Here is a 20,453-nt window from a genome sequence, read left to right as displayed (position 1 = left end):
AAGGCAGGGCTGACAAGGGGGGAATGGAGGCTCCACGAGGCAGAGCTGGGGGAGGAAAGAGAGACATGGAGAGGAACCAGACCACCAGCACCACATTCTAGGTAGTCCTTCGCAGGTCATCTCTTTCATCCAAGAAAGCTGAGGCCTGGCAGTGATGCCCTTCCTTCCCATTGTCTGCATGTTCCTTTCCACGGCAGTCTTTCCCTTTTCCACAGTTTCTTCTACTACCCATCTTTCCACTTTTGCTGTAACTTAGGTTTTCTAAAGTTTTCACTGCTTACAAAAATAAGGGAGGATAAAAAGTTCTGTTTCTCTCCTTTTTTGTAACTTAGACCCTGTTGGGGAAGGGAAGCTAGCATTCACCCACTTTCATATCTGTTATTTACTATAATACAACTTTACAAGGCAGCGAGCATAAACCCCATAGAACAGATGAGAAAACAGACTTGGAAATGTGAGATGACTTGCTCAAGGCCATACAAGTAGTATAAAATAGCCCAAGATTCAGTAATCCAGTTCATTCTAATCCAGACCCATGCCCTTTCCCCATATCAAGGAATGCTCTGGTGACAACAGTGGTTCTCTGGGGTGGGGACTTGGGGTCTGAAAACTCGGTTTATCTCAGAGGAATAACTAGGTTCATGGCGTGTGGGTAGGGTTTAGTGTGCAAATAAGGAGAGGGACCTAGAGCAGGTCTGACCCCTTTTGTCCTCTCTCCCATTGTGACCCATGCCAGGACTTGAACTGGGGCAATAAGGGGAGGCAGAGGCAGGGGTTGGGAGGTCCAGGCAGAAGTAGTCTCTGTTGTCAGGAAAGGGGAAAGGAGGGGTACAGGAAGACTTAACAGCGAGTATTTGGGTGCAGAAGATAGAGGGTAGCTCCTATAACAGACAGCTAGGAGGCATTTGCAAGAGACATTTTTAAGTCAGGAGGTTACAGGTTTGCAATTGCCCAGACTAGAAGAAGACTATTTGATGGATCACATTTAGAAATCTTATTTCTGAGAATACTAGAAATAAACAGAAGTCCCATGGCACTTTTCAAGTTTTATTCACAGTTTCTGCTTGCCAAAAAATAAAACGGCATCTGCTTAGATGAGGATTCCTGTTTGCCAACAGTTCAACACACTATAAATGCATGATTAAGATGTTTCCTATCTAACTTAAAACAAGTATGTTGCAGAATAATTTAACAATTTTTGTCTAGTTATCTTCCATAGCATGCCACTTTCAAGAAAGACTGGGAAATATTAAATGTTGTAATTAACAATAACACAAGAACAAAATTCTGTTTCACATGAGAAAAGAGCTCACAGAAGCTCGCAGTTCACAGGCCAAAATGATCAAAATACATTAAAATCAGGAATAACAGGAACACAACAATGTTCCCACAATATGGTAGAACAATCCTTTGAATAACCCTCCCACTGAAAATTACAATGATGAAAAACTATGAACAAACCAAAGTGATGGCAAGAAAATAAGGTGTAATCAGAGACCTAAAATTAAGCAAAAGCAAGAACCCACAGAGATAAGCACAGCACGAAAGCAGGCTTTCTCCTTGAAGACATTTACCAAACTGTGTGAACATGAGCTTAAGGTTTTATGCCTTGCAGGGTGCTGAGGACAGGAGACAAAGGCCAAGTGGAGCAGATTATAGCAGACCCCAAAGGACTGTATCTTTAGTGTTCAGGTGAAGTAGAAATAAACCCAGGCCCATTTCTCTGAGGTAGGGGTAGGCAAACCTTTTTGGTAAAGGGCCTGAGAATAAATGTCTTAGGCTTTACAACACATATGTATGGTTTCTGTTGCAACTAATCAACTCTGTCACTATAGAAGGAAAACATCCATAGACAAATACATAAATGAATAACCATGGGTGGATTCCTAAAAAACTTTATTTGAAAAAACAGGTGGCAGGCCAGATTAGGTCAGTGGGATGTAATTTGCCAACCCCTGTTCTAAATGCCTGCAAGGATAATTTCTAATCTCTAACATTAGAACTAATTAACAGGGGATTAAAACAAAAAATTTAAAATTTCTAGGAAAATTCATAACCACAAGTCAGAACCCATACTTCTAGTAAAACTAAGAAGACCTTATTCCAAGAATATAACTTAAAGTAGTCCCAAGGTACCTGGCAGAAGCAAATATATACCATCTTTGGAGGAATCCATCAATCTAAGCCACAAAAATTCCCATTGATCTGAGCTAAGTAAATCAATTGCAGAGCACACGGAGAAATAAGTCATCATGAAAAAGAGCCAGCAGAAGTAACTGGCTGTAAAATCACACATGTAAAGATTTTAGACATTGGAATTCTCAGACATAAAAGACCATAACATGTAGGTTTCAAATATTTAAAGACATTAAAAGGAGAAACTGAAAAATATAATTTAGGAGCAGAATTTTTTAAAATGACCAATTAGAAAAAGAAACTAAACTGCTAGAGATAAAAAACTGAAACAAAGTAAAAATTCAATGTAAGAGATTAAAAATGTATTAGACAGCTAAAGAAAGAAGCACTGAACTAGAAAGATCTGAAGAACTGTCCTAGAATGCAGGGAGATAAAGACATGGAAAATATGAAAGAGAGACTGATGATCTGTCATGGAGGATAAGGTAAGAAGGAATAACATGCATCTAATCAGAGTTTCATGAAGAAAGGAGAGACAGAATGGTACAGAAGTAATATCTGAAGAATTAATGGCTGAGAAATTTTCAGAACTGATGAAAAATACCAATCTACAGATTCAGAAAATCTAACAAATCCGAATCAGGAAAATAAAAGGAAACACTAAGTAAGATACCATAGCAAAATTCAAGAATAGCAAAGATAAAAATAATCTAAAAAGACTTAAATAGGGACTTCCCTGGTGGTGCAGTGGTTAAGAATCTGACTGCCAATGCACGCGACACAGGTTCAAGCCCTGGCCCAGGAAGATCCCACATGCCGCAGAGCAACTAAGCCCTTGAGCCACAACTACTGAGCCTGCGCTCTGAAGCCCGTGAGCCACAACTACTGAAACCAGCACACCTAGAGCCCGTGCTCTGCAACGAGAGAAGCCACCGCAATAAGCCCATGCAACACAATGAAAAGCAGGCCCTGCTCACCACAACTAGAGAGAGCCCGCGCACAGCAACAAAGACCCAACGCAGCCAAAAATTAATTAATTAATTAAAAAAATAAATAAATAAAAAGACAAACAAAATAAGTAGGCCATGGGGATGTGATGTACAGCAGAGTGACTACAGTTAATAATACTGTATTGTGGCCTTCCCTGGCAGTACAGTGGTTAAGAATCCGCCTGCCAACGCAGGGGACATGGGTTTGAGCCCTGGTCCGGGAAGATCCCACATGCCACAGAGCAACTAAGCCCATGTGCCACAACTACTGAGCCTGTGCTCTAGAGCCTGCGTGCCACAACTACTGAAGCTTGCGTGCCTAGAGCCTGTGCTCCACAACAAGAAGCCACCGCAATGAGAAGCCCATGCACTGCAACAAAGAGTAGCCCCCACTCGCCACAAAGCCCACGTGCAGCAACAAAGACCCAACACAGCCAAAAATAAATAAATAAATAAATACTGTATTGTACAATTTAAAGTTGCTAAGAGCATAGATCTTAAAAGTTCTCATCACAAGAAAAAACATATAACTAAACATATAACTATTGTGGTGTGATCATTTTGCAATATATACATATATCGATCAAATCTTTATGTTGTATACCTGAAACTAATATACTGTTATATAATGTTACATGTAAATTATATTTTGAAAAAAGACTCAAAATTTCTCAGCACCTGCACTCTTATAATTTGAAAAGGATACTGTCAAAAACATAAGTTAAAATTCCTTTGGAAATTTATTATTTCAATAATAGATGGAAATTTATTTTCTTGAATTACTCAATACTATTTCAAATATGAGTTCATCTAAATAAAAAGAAAACAGATTTTTCTACCATAAGAATTATTTCTGTAATTTAAAAAATATATTGAAAATAAACAAAAAGAGAAAAAGAAAGAAGAGATACATGCTCTGATCTACCCACACTAATGATTTCTAGTTCTCTAGTCCAGCCTTGGTATCTCAGGGCCATGTGTCTTCTCCCAGGCCTTTCCATCTACCTGGCATGCCCACCCTGGCTGGTTTGCCCTGCACACCTACCATTATTCCTTCAACACCCAACGAGAGGTCTCCTTCTCTGAGCAGAGGTATCAGACCCTCCTCTGGGCCACCCCTAGTCCTGTTACTGGATTTATCTCTCTGAGCTTCAGTGAAGTGTGTAGACATCTATCTGTGCTCCTGGGCTGTGAGCTCCTCTTCATTCCAGGAGTTGACTTGTAGGTACAGGGTAAACCTCTAGAATGGAATAAATTTGGTTTACCTCATCACTGGTGAGTTTCTTTGCTTTGAGTAATCTTTGAGCCTTATCTTCTTCTGATCCCTCATCACTGTCTGATGAATAGATTCTGGCTCGTTCCTCTGAAAGCAAAGGAAGAAGATTTGTAAGTGACTTTCAAAGACAATGATCCATTCATTCCTGGATTTTTCTTCTGATGAATATCTTTAGTTCCTTTGTACATTTTTTCCAGAGGAAACAAATAATTAAAAGTTTTTAAAACTTAAAGGTAAATGTGGGCTTCCCTGGTGGTGCAGTGGTTAGGAATCTGCCTGCCGGTGCAGGGGACACAGGTTCGAGCCCTGGTCCGGGAAGATCCCACATGCCACGCAGCAACGGAGCCCATGCACCACAACTACTGAGCCTGCGCTCTACAGCCAAGAGCCACAACTACTGAGCCTGTGTGCCACAACTACTGAAGCCTATGTGCCTAGAGCCCGTGCTCCGCAACAAGAGAGGCCACCGCAATGAGAAGCCCATGCACGGCAACGAAGCGTAGCCCCCGCTCGCCACAACTGGAGAAAGCCCACACACAGCAAGACCCAATGCAGCCAAAGATAAATAAATAAAAATAAATTTATTTTTTAAAAAAAGGTAAATGTAAGTTTAGATATGTTGAAGTGAAGCACTTATCCTCTCAAATACAAGAATGGTTCATCTGACCACTTTTTTTTTGGTATCTGACCACTTTTAAATATTAAAAAGGCTTGTGCAAGCTGATTAAAGAGACAGACACCACTATTTCCAAATAAGTTTTTAAAGTCTGAGTCATTCTTTTATCAGGGTAACAGTTAATTCCAAAATAGTTTTAAAGATAAAAGCAAGAGGTGGGGGCTTCCCTGGTGGCGCAGTGGTTGAGAGTCCACCTGCCGATGCAGGGTACACGGGTTCGTGCCCCGGTCCGGGAAGATCCCACATGCACATGCCGCGGAGCAGCTGGGCCCGTGAGCCATGACCGCTGGGCCTGTGCATCTGGAGCCTGTGCTCCGCAACGGAAGAGGCCACAGCAGTGAGAGGCCCGCGTACCGCAAAAAAAAAAAAAAAAAAAAGCAAGAGGTGGTTTCCTGGTCCTGTGAAGACGGTTTGTTGCCAAGTGGACATTTCAAAGGGAGATGGAGATGAATAACAGCCTGTGCTGATGCCCCAGCCCAGGTGAAGTGCAGGTAGAATAAGAACAGCTGATGTTAGACCAACCCCCTCACCTCAGAACCCAATGCTCTCCCCTTATCCCCACTCCCTGCCTATCTGACTATTGGACAGAACTGATCACTAATGAACTTCTCCATTAGGTTTTTAATCACTGGGAAACTGAATATTATATAACTCTCCCTTAAAAAATGCTCAATTTTTTCATTTTTATTTAGTGTATATGTGATTTATTTCCACAGTTAATATTTTCTGTGGGAAATCTGCACTAACAAAAAAATAAAAATAAAAATAAAAGGTCTCTGTACTATAGTCCCAAAATAAATAAAATGCAGTTGCTGTGAAAAAGGAGAAGGGAGTTTCACAGGATGGTCAGAGAAAGGGTAAATTGGGTGTTCTTATAATTTATCATTCTAACAGGGCAAAACCAGGAACATGGTCACCCAAGGTATACCTTACATTGTACAGTGATTCCCAAATCTCTATCAAAGCTAACCTGGGGGGGATTAGATCCTCATTTTACAGATGGGGAACTCAGTATTCAGAGACATGGAGTCACTTGCCCAAAGCTGATGAGTGGTAAGAACAATGGCAATAGTTTGGGGTAACATTTATTTAGTACTTGTTATATGCCAAGGGCTAGATGATGTACTTTATATGTATTATGTCATTCGATTCTCAAAACAACCTCATCATGGTATAAATACTATTACTAATAGGTTGTTCTTTTCTTGATAAGGGTAATAGAAAAGAGGTGCTATAACTTTCCAAAAGTCATCTAACTAAAAAGTAAGAGAGGGCTTCCCTGGTGGCGCAGTGGTTGAGAGTCTGCCTGCCGATGCAGGGGACACGGGTTCGTGCCCCGGTCCAGGAATATCCCACATGCCGCGGAGCGGCTGGGCCCGTGAGCCATGGCCGCTGAGCCTGCGTGTCCGGAGCCTGTGCTCCGCAGCGGGAGAGGCCACAGCAGTGAGAGGCCCGCGTACCACAAAAAAAAAAAAAAAAAAAAAAAAAAGTAAGAGAGTTGGGAATTCCCTGGTGGTTCAGTGGTTAGGACTCCGTGCTTTCACTGCTGAGGGTGTGGGTTTGATCCCTGGTTGGGGAACTAAGATCCCGCAGGTCGTGTAGTGCGGCCAAAGACAAGACAAAACAAAACAAAAAGTGGCAGCTGGGTCCAGCCTAGGTCTTCCACCTTCAGGTTCAGTTTGCTTTTTTAAGCATGACATCTTGCTGCAGGCTGTGGGGAAAGTTCTGGAGACAGACACATCAGAAGTCAGATCGCCTTGGTTCAAGAACTGTCCACGTACCAACTATGTGTCTTTGGGCAAGCCACTCAACCTCTCAAAGTCTCCATTTCCTCAGTAAGAACAAGACAAAAATGGACCTTGAGGCATTATGCTAAGTGAAATAAGTCACACAGAGAAAGATGAACACTGCGTGATCTCACTTGTATGAAGGATGTGAAAAAAAGGAAAACAAAAAACCAAGCTCATAGATACAGGAAACGGATTAGTAGTTGCCTGAGGTGTGGTGTGGAGGGTGGAGGAAAGGGTGAAGGGAGTCAAATGGTAGGAGCTCCAGTTAGAAGATAAATCAGTCATGGGCATGTAATGTACAGTGTGGTGACTAAAGGTAATAACACTGTACTGTATATTTAAAAGTTGCTGAGAGAACAGACTTTAAAAGTTCCCATCACAAGAAAAAAAATTCCGTAACTATCTTTGGTGGCAGAAGTTAACTAGACTTATTATGGTGATCATTTCACAATATATACAGATACCGAATCATTAGGTTGTACACCTGAAACTAATATAATTAGTTTAGTAATCAATTTTTTTTTAAAAGAACAAGACAATACTAGTAACTGGGTCTTAACATTGTTATGAGGATCCAATAGGATGCATGTCTGAGTATTTGCCTGGGATTCAGTATGTGCTGAATAAATGTTAACCATTATAAATTATTGGTACTTGTGAAAGAAGGGAATATGCAATGGAGAACTTTGAAAGAAAACACATGTACTCGCTGAAAAACTGAACTTCCTGATTCTTAAAACCTGAACTTCTTGATTCTTAACTAGTAATTTAAAAAGTTGAGAGAAGTTCCAAATATAATCGGCAGACTTTCAAATCAGAAAGCAGAAGCTCAAGGGATGAGTCTGAAAGCGAGAGGGCACAGGCAGCTTCTGCCCTTCCAGGCTGACCTGAAAGGATTCCACAATGAGTCTTTAGCTCTTTAGACCTCAAAATGTCTCACTCATTAACACTGGTTCCTTAAAAATGTAATGTCCAGTGACTGAGCATTCAGAGTATGCTCAATGCAAAGATAAATTCCTGGACCCTGACATGATGACATTTAATTTCTGCCCAAACTCACCTCGAATGCCCCCTTTGTACCGGTTTTTAATGGCAGCCAAGCTGATGGACTCCTCACCTTCCTCCTCCTCATCATATCGATCAGGTTCTAGGTAGCTAGCACTCAGCCCCCGCTGGTGCTGTTTCTCTCTCATGCGGCGCTGCTGAGATTCCCTACGAATAGAAGCCCTCAAACGTTCTTCTTCTTTCTGTAAAGAAGCAAATAAATTACTGAACTTTAAAACAAAAAATGAACTCACTTAGTGCCCCCTTGAAACTACTTTACTGTAAAGAACACGTAAATGCCTCGCCCAGGACACCACAGTTCCTATGTCCTCAGGGTACAGTTCTCTCCATTTTACACCTCTGTTACCACACATGGTCATCATCTTGTTCAGTTCGAAGGTGTGAAGACAACACAGGGTGAAGAGGCAAAGGCTCCCTCCCTCACACCAACCGCCCCATCAGAAATGGCACTGGCACAGCCTTGGGACATGCAGCGTCCCCTGTGCTGCCAGGCAGAGCCCAGAGTGCGGCGACCAGCCTGAGGAAACTCGTTCATGCCCAGTGGATGCCTGAGGGAGGCGGGTTCTCTTCACCCCTGAGACAGACACCCGACTTGCCCAGGCTCCACCGAACTACCATGGTGCCCACATATTCCAGTCTGGGGCCCTCAACCCAGAGAGCTCCCCACAGGTCCTGATGGCAGGATGGGGAGGTTCTGGTGGGGAGGGTCCCTGAGCCCCAAAGCAGAGCCTTCATTCCCTTCCATCTGCCTGGCTTCTACACATTGGGGTTCACTAGGCGGGGCCAGGGTATGAGAAGTCAGGGATATTCTGGCGTTTCTTTGATTCCTCATTTAATTGCTTTATTACTGCATACAACTCTAATTCTGTTGCTGGACACTGTTTCATTAAATAGTATGTGGTTGTGCTGAGTATAGAGTAAAAATCACTGTCAGTAGAATAGGGATTAAGAACAAACTAGCTGATTCCTTGTGCATTTCCATGCAAGCTGGGGATGTGAAGGAGGGCTTGGGGCATCTCTCAATGTGGTCCTGGAGTCTTCAAAGTCCCTCCAGCTCCCCTACCTTCAGGAGAAAAGGGGGGAAACTTCTTGTCTATTTATATTCTACCTAGACCAAATCTCTCGAGCATTTCCACTGATTTTTGACATGGACTCTAAACCAGACATAGATGATTTAATCATCCTTGAAATTATCTGTGAAAGTTCAGATTCTTTCAGTCATCTGTTTGCCAAACTCTCAGGACCTGGTGGGAGAGAACCCAAGCCAGGGTTTGTTTTAGGACTATCACCCTATTACCCATTTGCCAAATGCTTAGGAAATGAAACCAGCTCCGTGTTCATGCCAGCTGGAAGGTAAACAGTGGGTCAATAGGAGATGATGAACAACATTTTAGGAAATGCTATTCTTAATATTCCAAAATTCCAGGATAAACCTCAGCCAACATACCTTAATCATCTCTGTGCGCTGGCATTCAGGATCACGACCAGCCATTGGTAAGATTCTAATCTTCTGTGTCTTTGAACATCTATCTGCAAGTGACAGGGTCATCTTTCTATGTGTGGCACTGTCTGTAGAGTGAGGTCTGCAGGAAATGAACAAAAATACCTCATTGTTTAGCAAATACATTTGTGAGCCAGTCGTATCAGCATCAAAGGAGGCCAGTGACCATTTCCTATTCTCTAGAAAAAAATAGGCAGGGACACAAAACAATATACTTGATGGGGATTCTGAACTTTCTTCATTCTGTAGCTTACTAAAACATTCTTATCTCACAAGTAAAGTGAAATACGGAAAGCTGGAGTAAAAAAGGTTTGCACAGCACAATTACCCTCTAGAAGCAGTAAATGGATGGGCTTAAGCAGCATTTACTGAATACTAAGTGCCAAGCGCTGTACTTTTATGTTTTACATATTACATGAGTTCATTGTCACAGCTCCTCTATGAGATAATTATTACATTTTATATATTAGGAAACTGAGGCAAGGAAAGGTTGAGAAAGTTACACAAGGTCATGCAAGTGGAAATGGGACTCAGATACAGGTCTATCTGATTCCAAAGCCTATAATCTTGACCATTACAATTTTCAAAACTGTAAGTCATAACCAAGAATGTTCTGCCCTCTCCAAAGATAAGCATTACCCAAGGAGGATGGTCTGCTTAGAATCAAGAAAAGAAAAACAGGAATGTTTCATTGTAGTGCCTACGCTGCCTAGACAAGGGGGATACTCTCGATAGCTGACCTGAGTATCCTGGGCTGCTTGGGGGACACATCCTTGGAGAGGTAATGGATGCAGCAGCCTAAAGAACAAGATGACCTCAGCCTTCACACCCACCAACTCACTGCCTTTCCTCTGACTGCATGCACTCTAACAACCTCTAATTACTGCACTGACCTGCAAGTATTCTTAGGCCTCCTGGCAGTTATAGTAATCACTGGAATTAATAAACTGACATTCTGGTTTACGTAACAGTCTCTTGGAAGTTTAGGTAGCATGACCTGGTTCCCTGTGAAACAGCAACTTGACAATACAGCCTTTGAACCTTCAGAGCTGAGAACCAGATCTTGGTTATGCCAATCAGGAGTCAGGCACTTTGAACAACACTTACATTTCACCGCTTTTATTGTAACAAATAGTACGTTGATGAGAGTAATTACCTGAATGTGAGTTTGGTTTTAAAGACGGCTTGTCCCTGTAGACCGGTACCTTGTCTTATAAAAAGGTGGTTGTGATCGCCCTGCAGTGGAGCCTTGTAAACATCAAACACCTCATTGCCTAAATGCAGGGACATGCTGAAAAGAAGGAACACTTCACATGTAAGTCAGAAAGCTTTCACTCTATCATTTTACTTCACTTAAAATGTGATTCAGCTGCTGCTTTCTCTCTTTACACACAATTCAGAAGGAAGGAAAGAATAAAGAAGGCATGATGTGGAAAATGACCTACACAGAAGTACAACACTCTGTATGTTTATGCTTAGAAGTAAAACATGCTGTGACATTCACTCAGCCTCTACCACCTTCCCAGTGAAGGGCAGTTTTACTAAAGCGTCAATTTGTAAGGAGGGAGGGAAGTTGGTCTAACTTCTCCAGACTACTATGCTGGAGCCAAAGAGGACGGTCACATTTCCGGCCTACTTTTAATGTCTTCCACCAGCCTGTATGACCCTCAACTGCCTATTTATATTTCTCTCAGGTTTTCTTTGAAATGCCAGGGACTAAACAATGGAAAGTCTTTAATAAGAGGTGTACCCCAAATAAGCTCATATTCCAAAGCTTGATCCCTCCCAGCCACATTCTGGGCATCTCCATACTCTTCAGGCATTTGCGCTCACCTTCCATCGGACCACTTGACTATCCGAGCATTGCTTTCTTTAATTTCATTTCCTTCTTCATCCCGGCGTATCCTCCATCTTATAGTATTTTCTACCTGTTTTAAAACACAAGTGCCTCAGAACACTGTAGCTTGTGCTTCTTCTCTCCTCAAGAGACACAAAATCACAGAATAAACGTGCATAGATAGTGACAGAAAAACAGACACTGAAACCCTCTTGTTTTAATCACCTAGAGATGCTGCATAAAATAACAACAGGAAAGAAAGTATGCTTAAGTGAATTTCTGAGCTCCCAGTGCTAGAACCAGAGACAGAGCTCAGTGCCAGAGCATCTGAGCAGATGCTAAATCTGTGGTAAACTCCAGAAGTTTTAAGACTCAGAAAGAGCTAGGAGGACAAGAAATAAGGCTTGAGGCCATATGAAATGGCAATTTAGGATTGAGACTCCCTGTATAAACAGGTTCTCTCACAGAGCTAAAACTCCAATAAATGTGGGACTAAAAAACTCTGCCAGCTGGCCTAGGGAAGCTCCCCACACATGGGTAAGGAAAAAAAAAGCACCTTACGAAAATAAAAACCCCAGGTTTGAGCAGGTTTAGAGTCTAACTTTATCTTAACTTTATGGGGTGGGTGGGGGGTAGGAGGTGGTTTGGGGTTGGGGAGAGGGAGCACCAGGCAGATGTGGAAAATATTCAAGGGCTTCCTAAAATGAAAACTACTGTTACTGAAATTGAAAACTCAATGGGGGCTTCCCTGGTGGCACAGTGGTTGAGAATCTGCCTGCCAATGCAGGGGACATGGGTTCGATCCCTGGTCCAGGAAGATCCCACATGCTACGGAGCAACTAAGCCCATGCACCACAACTACTGAGCATGTACTCTACAGTGCGTGAGCCACAACTACTGAGCCCGTGTGCCACAACTACTGAAGCCCATGCGCCCTAGTGCCCGTGCTCCTCAACAAGAGAAGCTACCGCAATAAGAAGCCTGTGTACTGCATCAAAGAGTAGCTCCCGCTCTCTGCAACTAGAGAAAGCCTGCATGCAGCAATGAAGACTCAATGCAGCCAAAAATAAAATTAATTAATTTTAAAAAACAAAACAAAACTCAATGGGACTTCCAGGAAAATACAGCACACTAAATCCACATAGTTTATCCCTGCTGCATCCTGGAAACACACTAAAATGACAGTAAAGAATTAAAAAAGGATAAACTCACAAGGATAAAGAAAATGTGAATTAAGATGGCATCAAAGAGAAGCCAACATTTTGAAAACCGATAGATCTAAGCCCAAGCTTCCCTCTGCCTCTGCCCTCACCACCGACCCTAACAGCAGCTGCTCCCACTCCCGGTTAGATTTTCTGGATCTCCTCTGTTAACTGCAACTGCCTTTACAACTGAGTCCTAATGTTTTCCCTCCAGTTTCCCCCTTTACTTCTTTATTCCTCACTATATAAACAAACAACTATGAAGCTGGCTGATTAAAAACTCGATAATATTCATGAATTATATATGATGTCAAATCTGAGATTTGTTTCCAAATAGTCTGGGTAAGGTGGGGTGGGGAATACAGATGAAACAAGATGTCCAACCTGACAACCACTGAAATGAGAGATGGGTACATGAGATTTTATTATACTGTTCTCACTATATCTGTATATGTTTAAAATTTTCCTGAATAAAGGAAACAAAACGAAATGATCTGTCACAATTCCTGCCTTCCCTCTCATACAAAATAGGTCAGCCACATACAAGTATGAAGACACATATGGGCCATTATCAACTGAGAAGCCACTTTGAAAAATGCTTCCTATTATATAAGGTGATTCAAATAATGATGCTATGAAAGGATAAAACACTCCTAGGTCTTACCCTACTGGGATGAAACACACATCAAAGTACTTCTAAAGCCAGAGGACCTCATAGAGGTACATAAACTGTACCTGGTTCTTTGCCCATTAAAGAGTTAATTATACCACCAACTGACTCTTTAAAAATGGTCAGCCTAGGGCTTCCCTGGTGGCGCAGTGGTTGAGAATCCAACCGCCGATGCAGGGGACACGGGTTCGTGCCCTGGTCCGGGAAGATCCCACATGCCACGGAGCGGCCGGGCCCGTGAGCCATGGCCGCTGAGCCTGCGCGTCTGGAGCCTGTGCTCCGCAACGGGAGAGGCCACAGCAGTGAGAGGCCCACATACCAGGAAAAAAAAAAAAAAAAAAAAGGTCAGCCTAGTCCCTAGAACGTCACTCAAGAAACCAAAAGTCCATGGTTATTTTCCATCACACACCAAAGTTTTGAAAAACAGTCTGGAGAGATTGGTTCCAGATGGTGGAGTAAAAAGACGTACGCTCACTCCCTCTTGCGAGAGCACCAGAATCACAACTAACTGCTGAACAATCATCGACAGGAAGACACTGGAAGTCACCAAATTAGATACCCCACATCCAAAGACAAAGGAGAAACCACAATGAGATGGGAAGAGAGGCGCAATCACAATAAAATCAAATCCCATAACTGCTGGGTGGGTGACTCACAAACTGCAGAACACTTATACCACAGAAGTCCACCCACCAGAGTGAAGGTTCTGAGCCCCACATCAGACTTCCCAACCTGGGGGTGTGACAACGGGAGGAGGAATTCCCAGATAATCAGACTTTGAAGGCTAGCAGGATTTGACTGCAGGACTCCAACAGGACTGGGGGAAACAAAGACTCCACTCTTGGGGGGCACACTCAAAGCAGTGTGCACACTGGGACCCAGGGGAAGGAGCAGTGACCCCACGGGAGACTCAACCAGACCTATCTGCTAGTGTTGGAGGGTCTCCTGCAGAGGCAGGGGGCGCTGTGGCTCACCGCTGGGACAAGGGCACTGGCAGCAGAAGTTCTGGGAAGTACTCCTTGGCTTGAGCCCTCCTGGGGTCTGCCATTAACCCCACCAAAGAGCCCGGGTAGGCCCCAGTGTTGGTTCACCTCAGGCCAAACAACCAACAGGGAGGGAACTCAGCCCCACCCATCAGCAGACAAGTAGACTAAAGTTTTACTGAGCTCTGCCTGTGAGAGCAACACCCAGCTCTACCCACCACCAGTCCCTCCCATGAGGAAGCTTGCACAAGTCTCTTAGACAGCCTCGTCCACCAGAGGGCAGACAGCAGAAGCAAGAAGAACTACAATCCTGCAGCCTGTGGAACGAAAACCACATTCACAGAAAGATAGACAAAATGAAAAGGCAGAATTGCTATGTACCAGATGAAGGAACAAGATAAAACCCCAGAAAAACAACTAAATGAAGTGGAGATAGGCAACCTTCCAGAAGAATTCAGGATAATGATAGTAAAGATGATCCAGGACCTTGGAAAAAGAATGGAGTAAAAGATCGAGAAGATGCAAGAAATGTTTAACGAAGACCTAGAAGAATTAAAGAACAAATAAACAGAGATGAACAATACAATAACTGAAATGAAAAATACACTAAAAGGAATCAGTAGCAGAATAACTGAGGCAGAAGAATGGATAAGTGACCTGGAAGACAGGATGGTGGAATTCACTGCCATGGAACATAATAAAGAAAAAAGAATGAAAAGAAATGAAGACTGCCTAAGAGATCTCTGGGACAACATTAAACCCACCAACATTCACATTATAGGGGTCCCAGAAGGAGAAGAGAGAGAAAGGACCTGAGAAAATATTTGAAGATTATAGTTGAAAACTTCCCTAACATGGGAAAGGAAATAGCCATCCAAGTCCAGGAAGCACAGAGAGTCCCAGGCAGGATAAACCCAAGGAGAAACACACCAAGGCGCATAGTAATCAAATTGACAAAAATTAAAGACAAAGAAAAATTATTAAAAGCAGCAAAGTTAAAACGACAAATAACATACAAGGGAACTCCCATAAGGTTAACAGCTGATTTCTCAGCAGAAACTCTGCAAGCCAGAAGGAAGTGGCACGATATATTTAAAGTGATGAAAGGGAAGAACCTACAACCAAGATTACTCTACCCGGCAAGGATCTCGTTCAGATTCAACAGAGAAATCAAAAGCATTACAGACAAGCAAAAGCTAAGAGAATTCAGCACCATCAAACCAGCTTTACAACAAATGCTAAAGGAACATCTCTAAGAGGGAAAAACAAGAGAAGAAAAGGACCTAAAAAATCTAACCCAAAACAATCAAGAAAATGGTAAAAGGAACATACATATCGATAATTACCTTAATTGTGAATGGATTAAATGCTCCAACCAAAAGACACAGGCTTGCTGAATGGATACAAACACAAGACCCATATACATGCTGTCTACAAAAGACCCACTTCAGACCCAGGGACACGTACAGACTGACAGTAAGGGGATGGAAAAAGATATTCCATGCAAATGGAAATCAAAAGAAAGCTGGAGGAGCAATACTCATATCAGATAAAATAGACTTTAAAATAAAGAATGTTACCAGAGAAAAGGAAGGACACTATATAATGATCAAGGGATCAATCCAAGAAGAAGATATAACAATTATAAATATATATGCATCCAACATATGAGCACCTCAATACATAAGGCAACTGCTAACAGTTATAAAAGGGGAAATTGACAGTAACACAGTAATAGGGAGGACTTTAACACCTCACTTACACCAATGGGCAGATCATCCAAACAGAAAATTGATAAGGAAACACAAGCTGTAAATGACACAACAGACCAGATAGATTTAATTGATATTTATAGGACATTCCATCTAAAAACAACAGATTACACTTTCTTCTCAAGTGTATGTGGAACATTCTACAGGAGAGATCACATCTTGGGTCACAAATCAAGCCTCGGTAAATTTAAGAAAACTGAAATCATATAAAGCATCTTTTCCGACCACAACGCTATGAGGTTAGAAATCAATTAGAGGAGAAAAAAACAAAAAAAACACAAACACATGGAGGCTAAACAATACGTTACTAAATAACCAGAAGATCACTGAAGAAATCAAAGAGGAAATCAAAAAATACCTAGACACAAATTACAACAAAAACACAACAATCCAAAATCTATGGGATTCAGCAAAAACAGTTCTAAGAGGAAAGTTTATAGCAATTCAATCCTACCTCAAGAAACAAGAAAACTCTCAAATAAACAATCTAACTTTACACCTAAAGGAACTAGAGAAAGAATAAACAAAACCCAAAGTTAGCAGAAGGAAAGAAATCATAAAGATCACATCAGAAACAAATGAAAAAGAAATGAAGGAAACGATAGCAAAGATCAATAAAACTAAAAGCTGGTTCTTTGAAAAGATAAGCAAAATTGATAAACCATTAGCCAGACTCATCAAGAAAAAAGGGAAGGGCTTCCCTGGTGGCGCAGTGGTTGGGAGTCCACCTGCCGATGCAGGGGACACAGGTTTGTGCCCCGGTCCGGGAGGATCCCACATGCCGCGGCACGGCTGGGCCTGTGAGCCACGGCCGCTGAGCCTGCGCATCCGGAGCCTGTGCTCCGCAACGGGAGAGGCCACAACAGTGAGAGGCCCACGTACTGCAAAAAAAAAAAAAAGAAAAAAGAAAAAGAAAAAAGGGAAGACTCAAATCAATAGAATTAGAAATGAAAAAGGAGAAGTAACAACTGACACTGCAGAAATACAAAGGATCATGAGAGATTACTATAAGCAACTATATGCCAATAAAATGGACGACCTGGAAGAAAAGGACAAATTCTTAGAAAGGTATAACCTTCCAAGACTGAACCAGGAAGAAATAGAAAATATGAACAGACCAATCACAAGCACTGAAATTGAAACTGTGATTAAAAATCTTCCAACAAACCAAAGTCCAGGACCAGATGGCTTCACAGGTGAATTCTATCAAACATTTAGAGAGGGGCTAACACCCATCCTTCTCAAACTCTTCCAAAAAATTGCTGAGGAAGGAACACTCCCAAACTCATTCTACAAGGCCACCAACCCTGATACCAAAAGCAGACAAAGATATTACAAAAAAAGAAAATTACAGACCAATATCACTGATGAATATAGATGCAAAAATCCTGAACAAAATACTAGTAAACAGAATCCAACAACACATTAAAAGGATCATACACCGTGATCAAGTGGGATTTATCCCAGGGATGCAAGGATTCTTCAATATATGCAAATCAACCAATGTGATATACCATATTCACAAATTGAAGAAGAAAAACCATATGATCATCTCAATAGATGCAGAAAAAGCTTTTGACAAAATTAAACATCCATTTATGCTAAAAACTGTTCAGAAAGTGGACACGTAGGGAACCTAATAAAGGCCATGTATGACAAAACCACAGCAAACATCATTCTCAATGGTGAAAATCTGAAAGCATTTCCTCTAAGATCAGGAACGAGACAAGGATGTCCACTCTTGTCACTATTATTCAACACAGTTTTGGTAGCCATGGCAATGAGAGACGAAAAAGAAATAAAAGGAATACAAATTGGAAAAGAAGTAAAACTGTCACTGTTTGCAGATGACATGATACTATACACAGAGAATCCTAAAGATGCCACCAGAAAACTACTAGAGCTAATCAATGAATTTGGTAAAGTTGCAGGATACAAAATTAATGCACAGAAATCTCTTGCATTCTTATACATTAACAATGAAAGATCTGAAAGAGAAATTAAGGAAACAATTCCATTCACCACTGCAACTAAAAGAATAAAATACCTAGGAATGAACCTACCTAAGGACATAAAAGACCTGTACTCAGAAAAGTATAAGACACTGATGAAAGAAATCAAAGATGACACAAACAGATGAAGAGGATATACCATGTTCTTGGATTGGAAGAATCAATACTGTGAAAATGACTATACCACCCAAAGCTATCTACAGATTCAACGCAATCCCTATCAAACTACCAATGGCATTTTTTACAGAACTAGAACAAAAAACATTAAAATTTGTATGGAGACACAAAACACCCTGAATAGCCAAAGCAATCTTGAGGGGAAAAAAACGGAGCTGGAGGAATCGGACTCCCTGACTTCACACTATACTACAAAGCTACAGTAATCAAGACAATATGATACTGGCAGAAAAACAGAAATATAGATCAGTGGAACAGGATAGAAAGCCCAGAGATAAACCCACACACCTATGGTCAACTAATCTATGATAAAGGAGGCAAGGATATACAATGGAGAAAAGACAGTCTCTTCAATAAGTGGTGCTGGAGAAACTGGACAGCTACATGTAAAAGAATGAAATTAGAACACTCCCTAACACCACACACAAAAATAAACTCAAAATGGATTCGAGATCTAAATGTAAGATCAGATACTATAAAACTCTTAGAGGAAAACATAGGCAGATCATTCTATGACATAAATCACAGCAAGATCCTTTTTGACCCACCTCCTAGAGAAATGGAAATAAAAATAAACAAATGGGACCTAATGAAACTTAAAAGCTTTTGCACAGCAAAGGAAACTATAAACAAGATGAAAAGACAACGCTCAGAATGGGAGAAAATACTTGCAAATCAATCAACGGACAAAGGATTAATCTCCAAAATATATAAACAGCTCAATATTAAAAAAACAAACAACCTAATCAAAAAAATGGGCAGAAGACCTAAATAGACCTTTCTCTAAAGAAGACATACAGATGGCCAAGAAGCACATGAAAAGCTGCTCAACATCACTGATTATTAGAGAAATGCAAATCAAAACTACAGTGAGGTATCACCTCACACTGGTTAGAATGGGCATCATTAGAAAATCTACAAACAAATGCTGGACAGGGTGTGGAGAAAAGGGAACTCGCTTGCACTGTTGGTGGGAATGTAAATTGATACAGCCACTATGGAGAACAGTATGGAAGTTCCTTAAAAAATTAAAAGTAGAATTACCATATGACCCAGCAATCCCACTACTGGGAAAAGAGAAAAGCATAATTCAAAAAGACACATGCACCCCAGTGTTCATTACAGCACTATTTACAATAGCCAGGTCATGGAAGGAACCTAAATGTCTATCAATAGATGAACGGATAAAGAAGACGAATGGTACATATATACAATGGAATATTACTCAGCCATAAAAAGGAACGAAATTGGGTCATTTGTAGAGACGTGGATGGACCTAGAGACTGTCATACAGAGAGAAGTAAGTCAGAAAGAGAAAAACAAATATCGTATATTAACACATATATGTGGAATCTAGAAAAATGGTACAGATGAACCAGTTTCCAAGGCATAAATAAAGACAATGATGTAGAGAACAGACGTATGGACACCAAGGGGGGAAAACATAGGGGTGTGGTGGAAGGGGAGGACGAATTGGGAGATTGGGATTGACGACATATATACACTAATATGTATAAAATAGATAACTAATAAGAACCTGCTGTATAAAAAATAAAATTTTTTAAAATAAAATTAAAAAGTCTGTTATACACTGACATTTTGTACTCTAAGCACCAAGGTTTTAGAGTAAACTACTTATTTCTAAACTCTGATGCCTACACTACAGTCTGATTTACATGGTCTTAAAATACAGATACATTGACACTTGCTGATGTATCATGACAGAACGTGAGGGGAAAATGCAAAAATCCATAAAAAGTAAACAAATAAGGCACTATCACATTAATTTATATAAATGGTGAGAAAGAAAGGCAACAGAATAATGCCAGAGGTACTAAAACAGCCTTGAAAAATTCACAGTGCTCAGCCTAAATCAACAGATACACATGTTCTGAGGAAAGATATTAAGAGATAACCTAATGGAGACCAGGGTGGGGTTTGGGGTGGGGAAGCAAGGGGAAGAACTGCAAAATATCAAAAACAGTCTAAGTACTATTCTTATTAATTGTCTGACCTTGACCAAGTTAATGGTGCCTGTTTATCTCCAGTTTTTCATTTGATTTGCATTTCCATTAAGAGGGAGGAGTAGTGACATTTCACTGAAAAGCTTTGGAAGCCCATGGATTTTAGGGAAACCATCTTATATATCAAGGTTCTTTAGGTGCTTGTGGATCTATCACACTTGAAGATATGGAATTACTCTAAAATTTCAGCCCCTGAATTCCAAGAATGCCAGACTGCCACCTCTTAATATTTTAACACCATGTACAACATCCACCAGGAAAAAAAAAAAAAGTATTTACAGGAAATCCTTCAGATTTAAGAATTTTAAATGCATAGGTCCAATTTCAGTATCATGAGTTCAAC

General features: G+C 41.1%; 1 protein-coding gene across 5 annotated transcripts in view; it reads right to left on the bottom strand.

Moving 5' to 3' along the window:
- Positions 1-20,453, bottom strand: part of LEO1 (LEO1 homolog, Paf1/RNA polymerase II complex component) — a 76,067-nt gene that overhangs the window by 8,338 nt on the left and 47,276 nt on the right. For 4 of the 5 annotated variants that reach the window (XM_032621084.1, XM_032621081.1, XM_032621083.1 and 1 more), the window contains 5 exons: positions 11,267-11,361; positions 10,590-10,724; positions 9,380-9,515; positions 7,928-8,114; positions 4,391-4,488 (listed from right to left, as the gene is read on the bottom strand). In XM_032621084.1, coding sequence (XP_032476975.1) covers positions 4,391-4,488; positions 7,928-8,114; positions 9,380-9,515; positions 10,590-10,724; positions 11,267-11,361 — 651 coding nt within the window. The remainder of the gene's footprint in view (positions 1-4,390; positions 4,489-7,927; positions 8,115-9,379; positions 9,516-10,589; positions 10,725-11,266; positions 11,362-20,453) is intronic. The other variant, XM_032621085.1, reaches the window with a different exon arrangement.

Source organism: Phocoena sinus, chromosome 2 (assembly GCF_008692025.1).
Source record: "Phocoena sinus isolate mPhoSin1 chromosome 2, mPhoSin1.pri, whole genome shotgun sequence".
Classification (NCBI taxonomy): Eukaryota; Metazoa; Chordata; class Mammalia; order Artiodactyla; family Phocoenidae; genus Phocoena; species Phocoena sinus.
The sequence above is the reverse complement of the archived record's forward strand: the minus strand, read 5'-3'. Positions and strand labels throughout refer to the sequence as shown.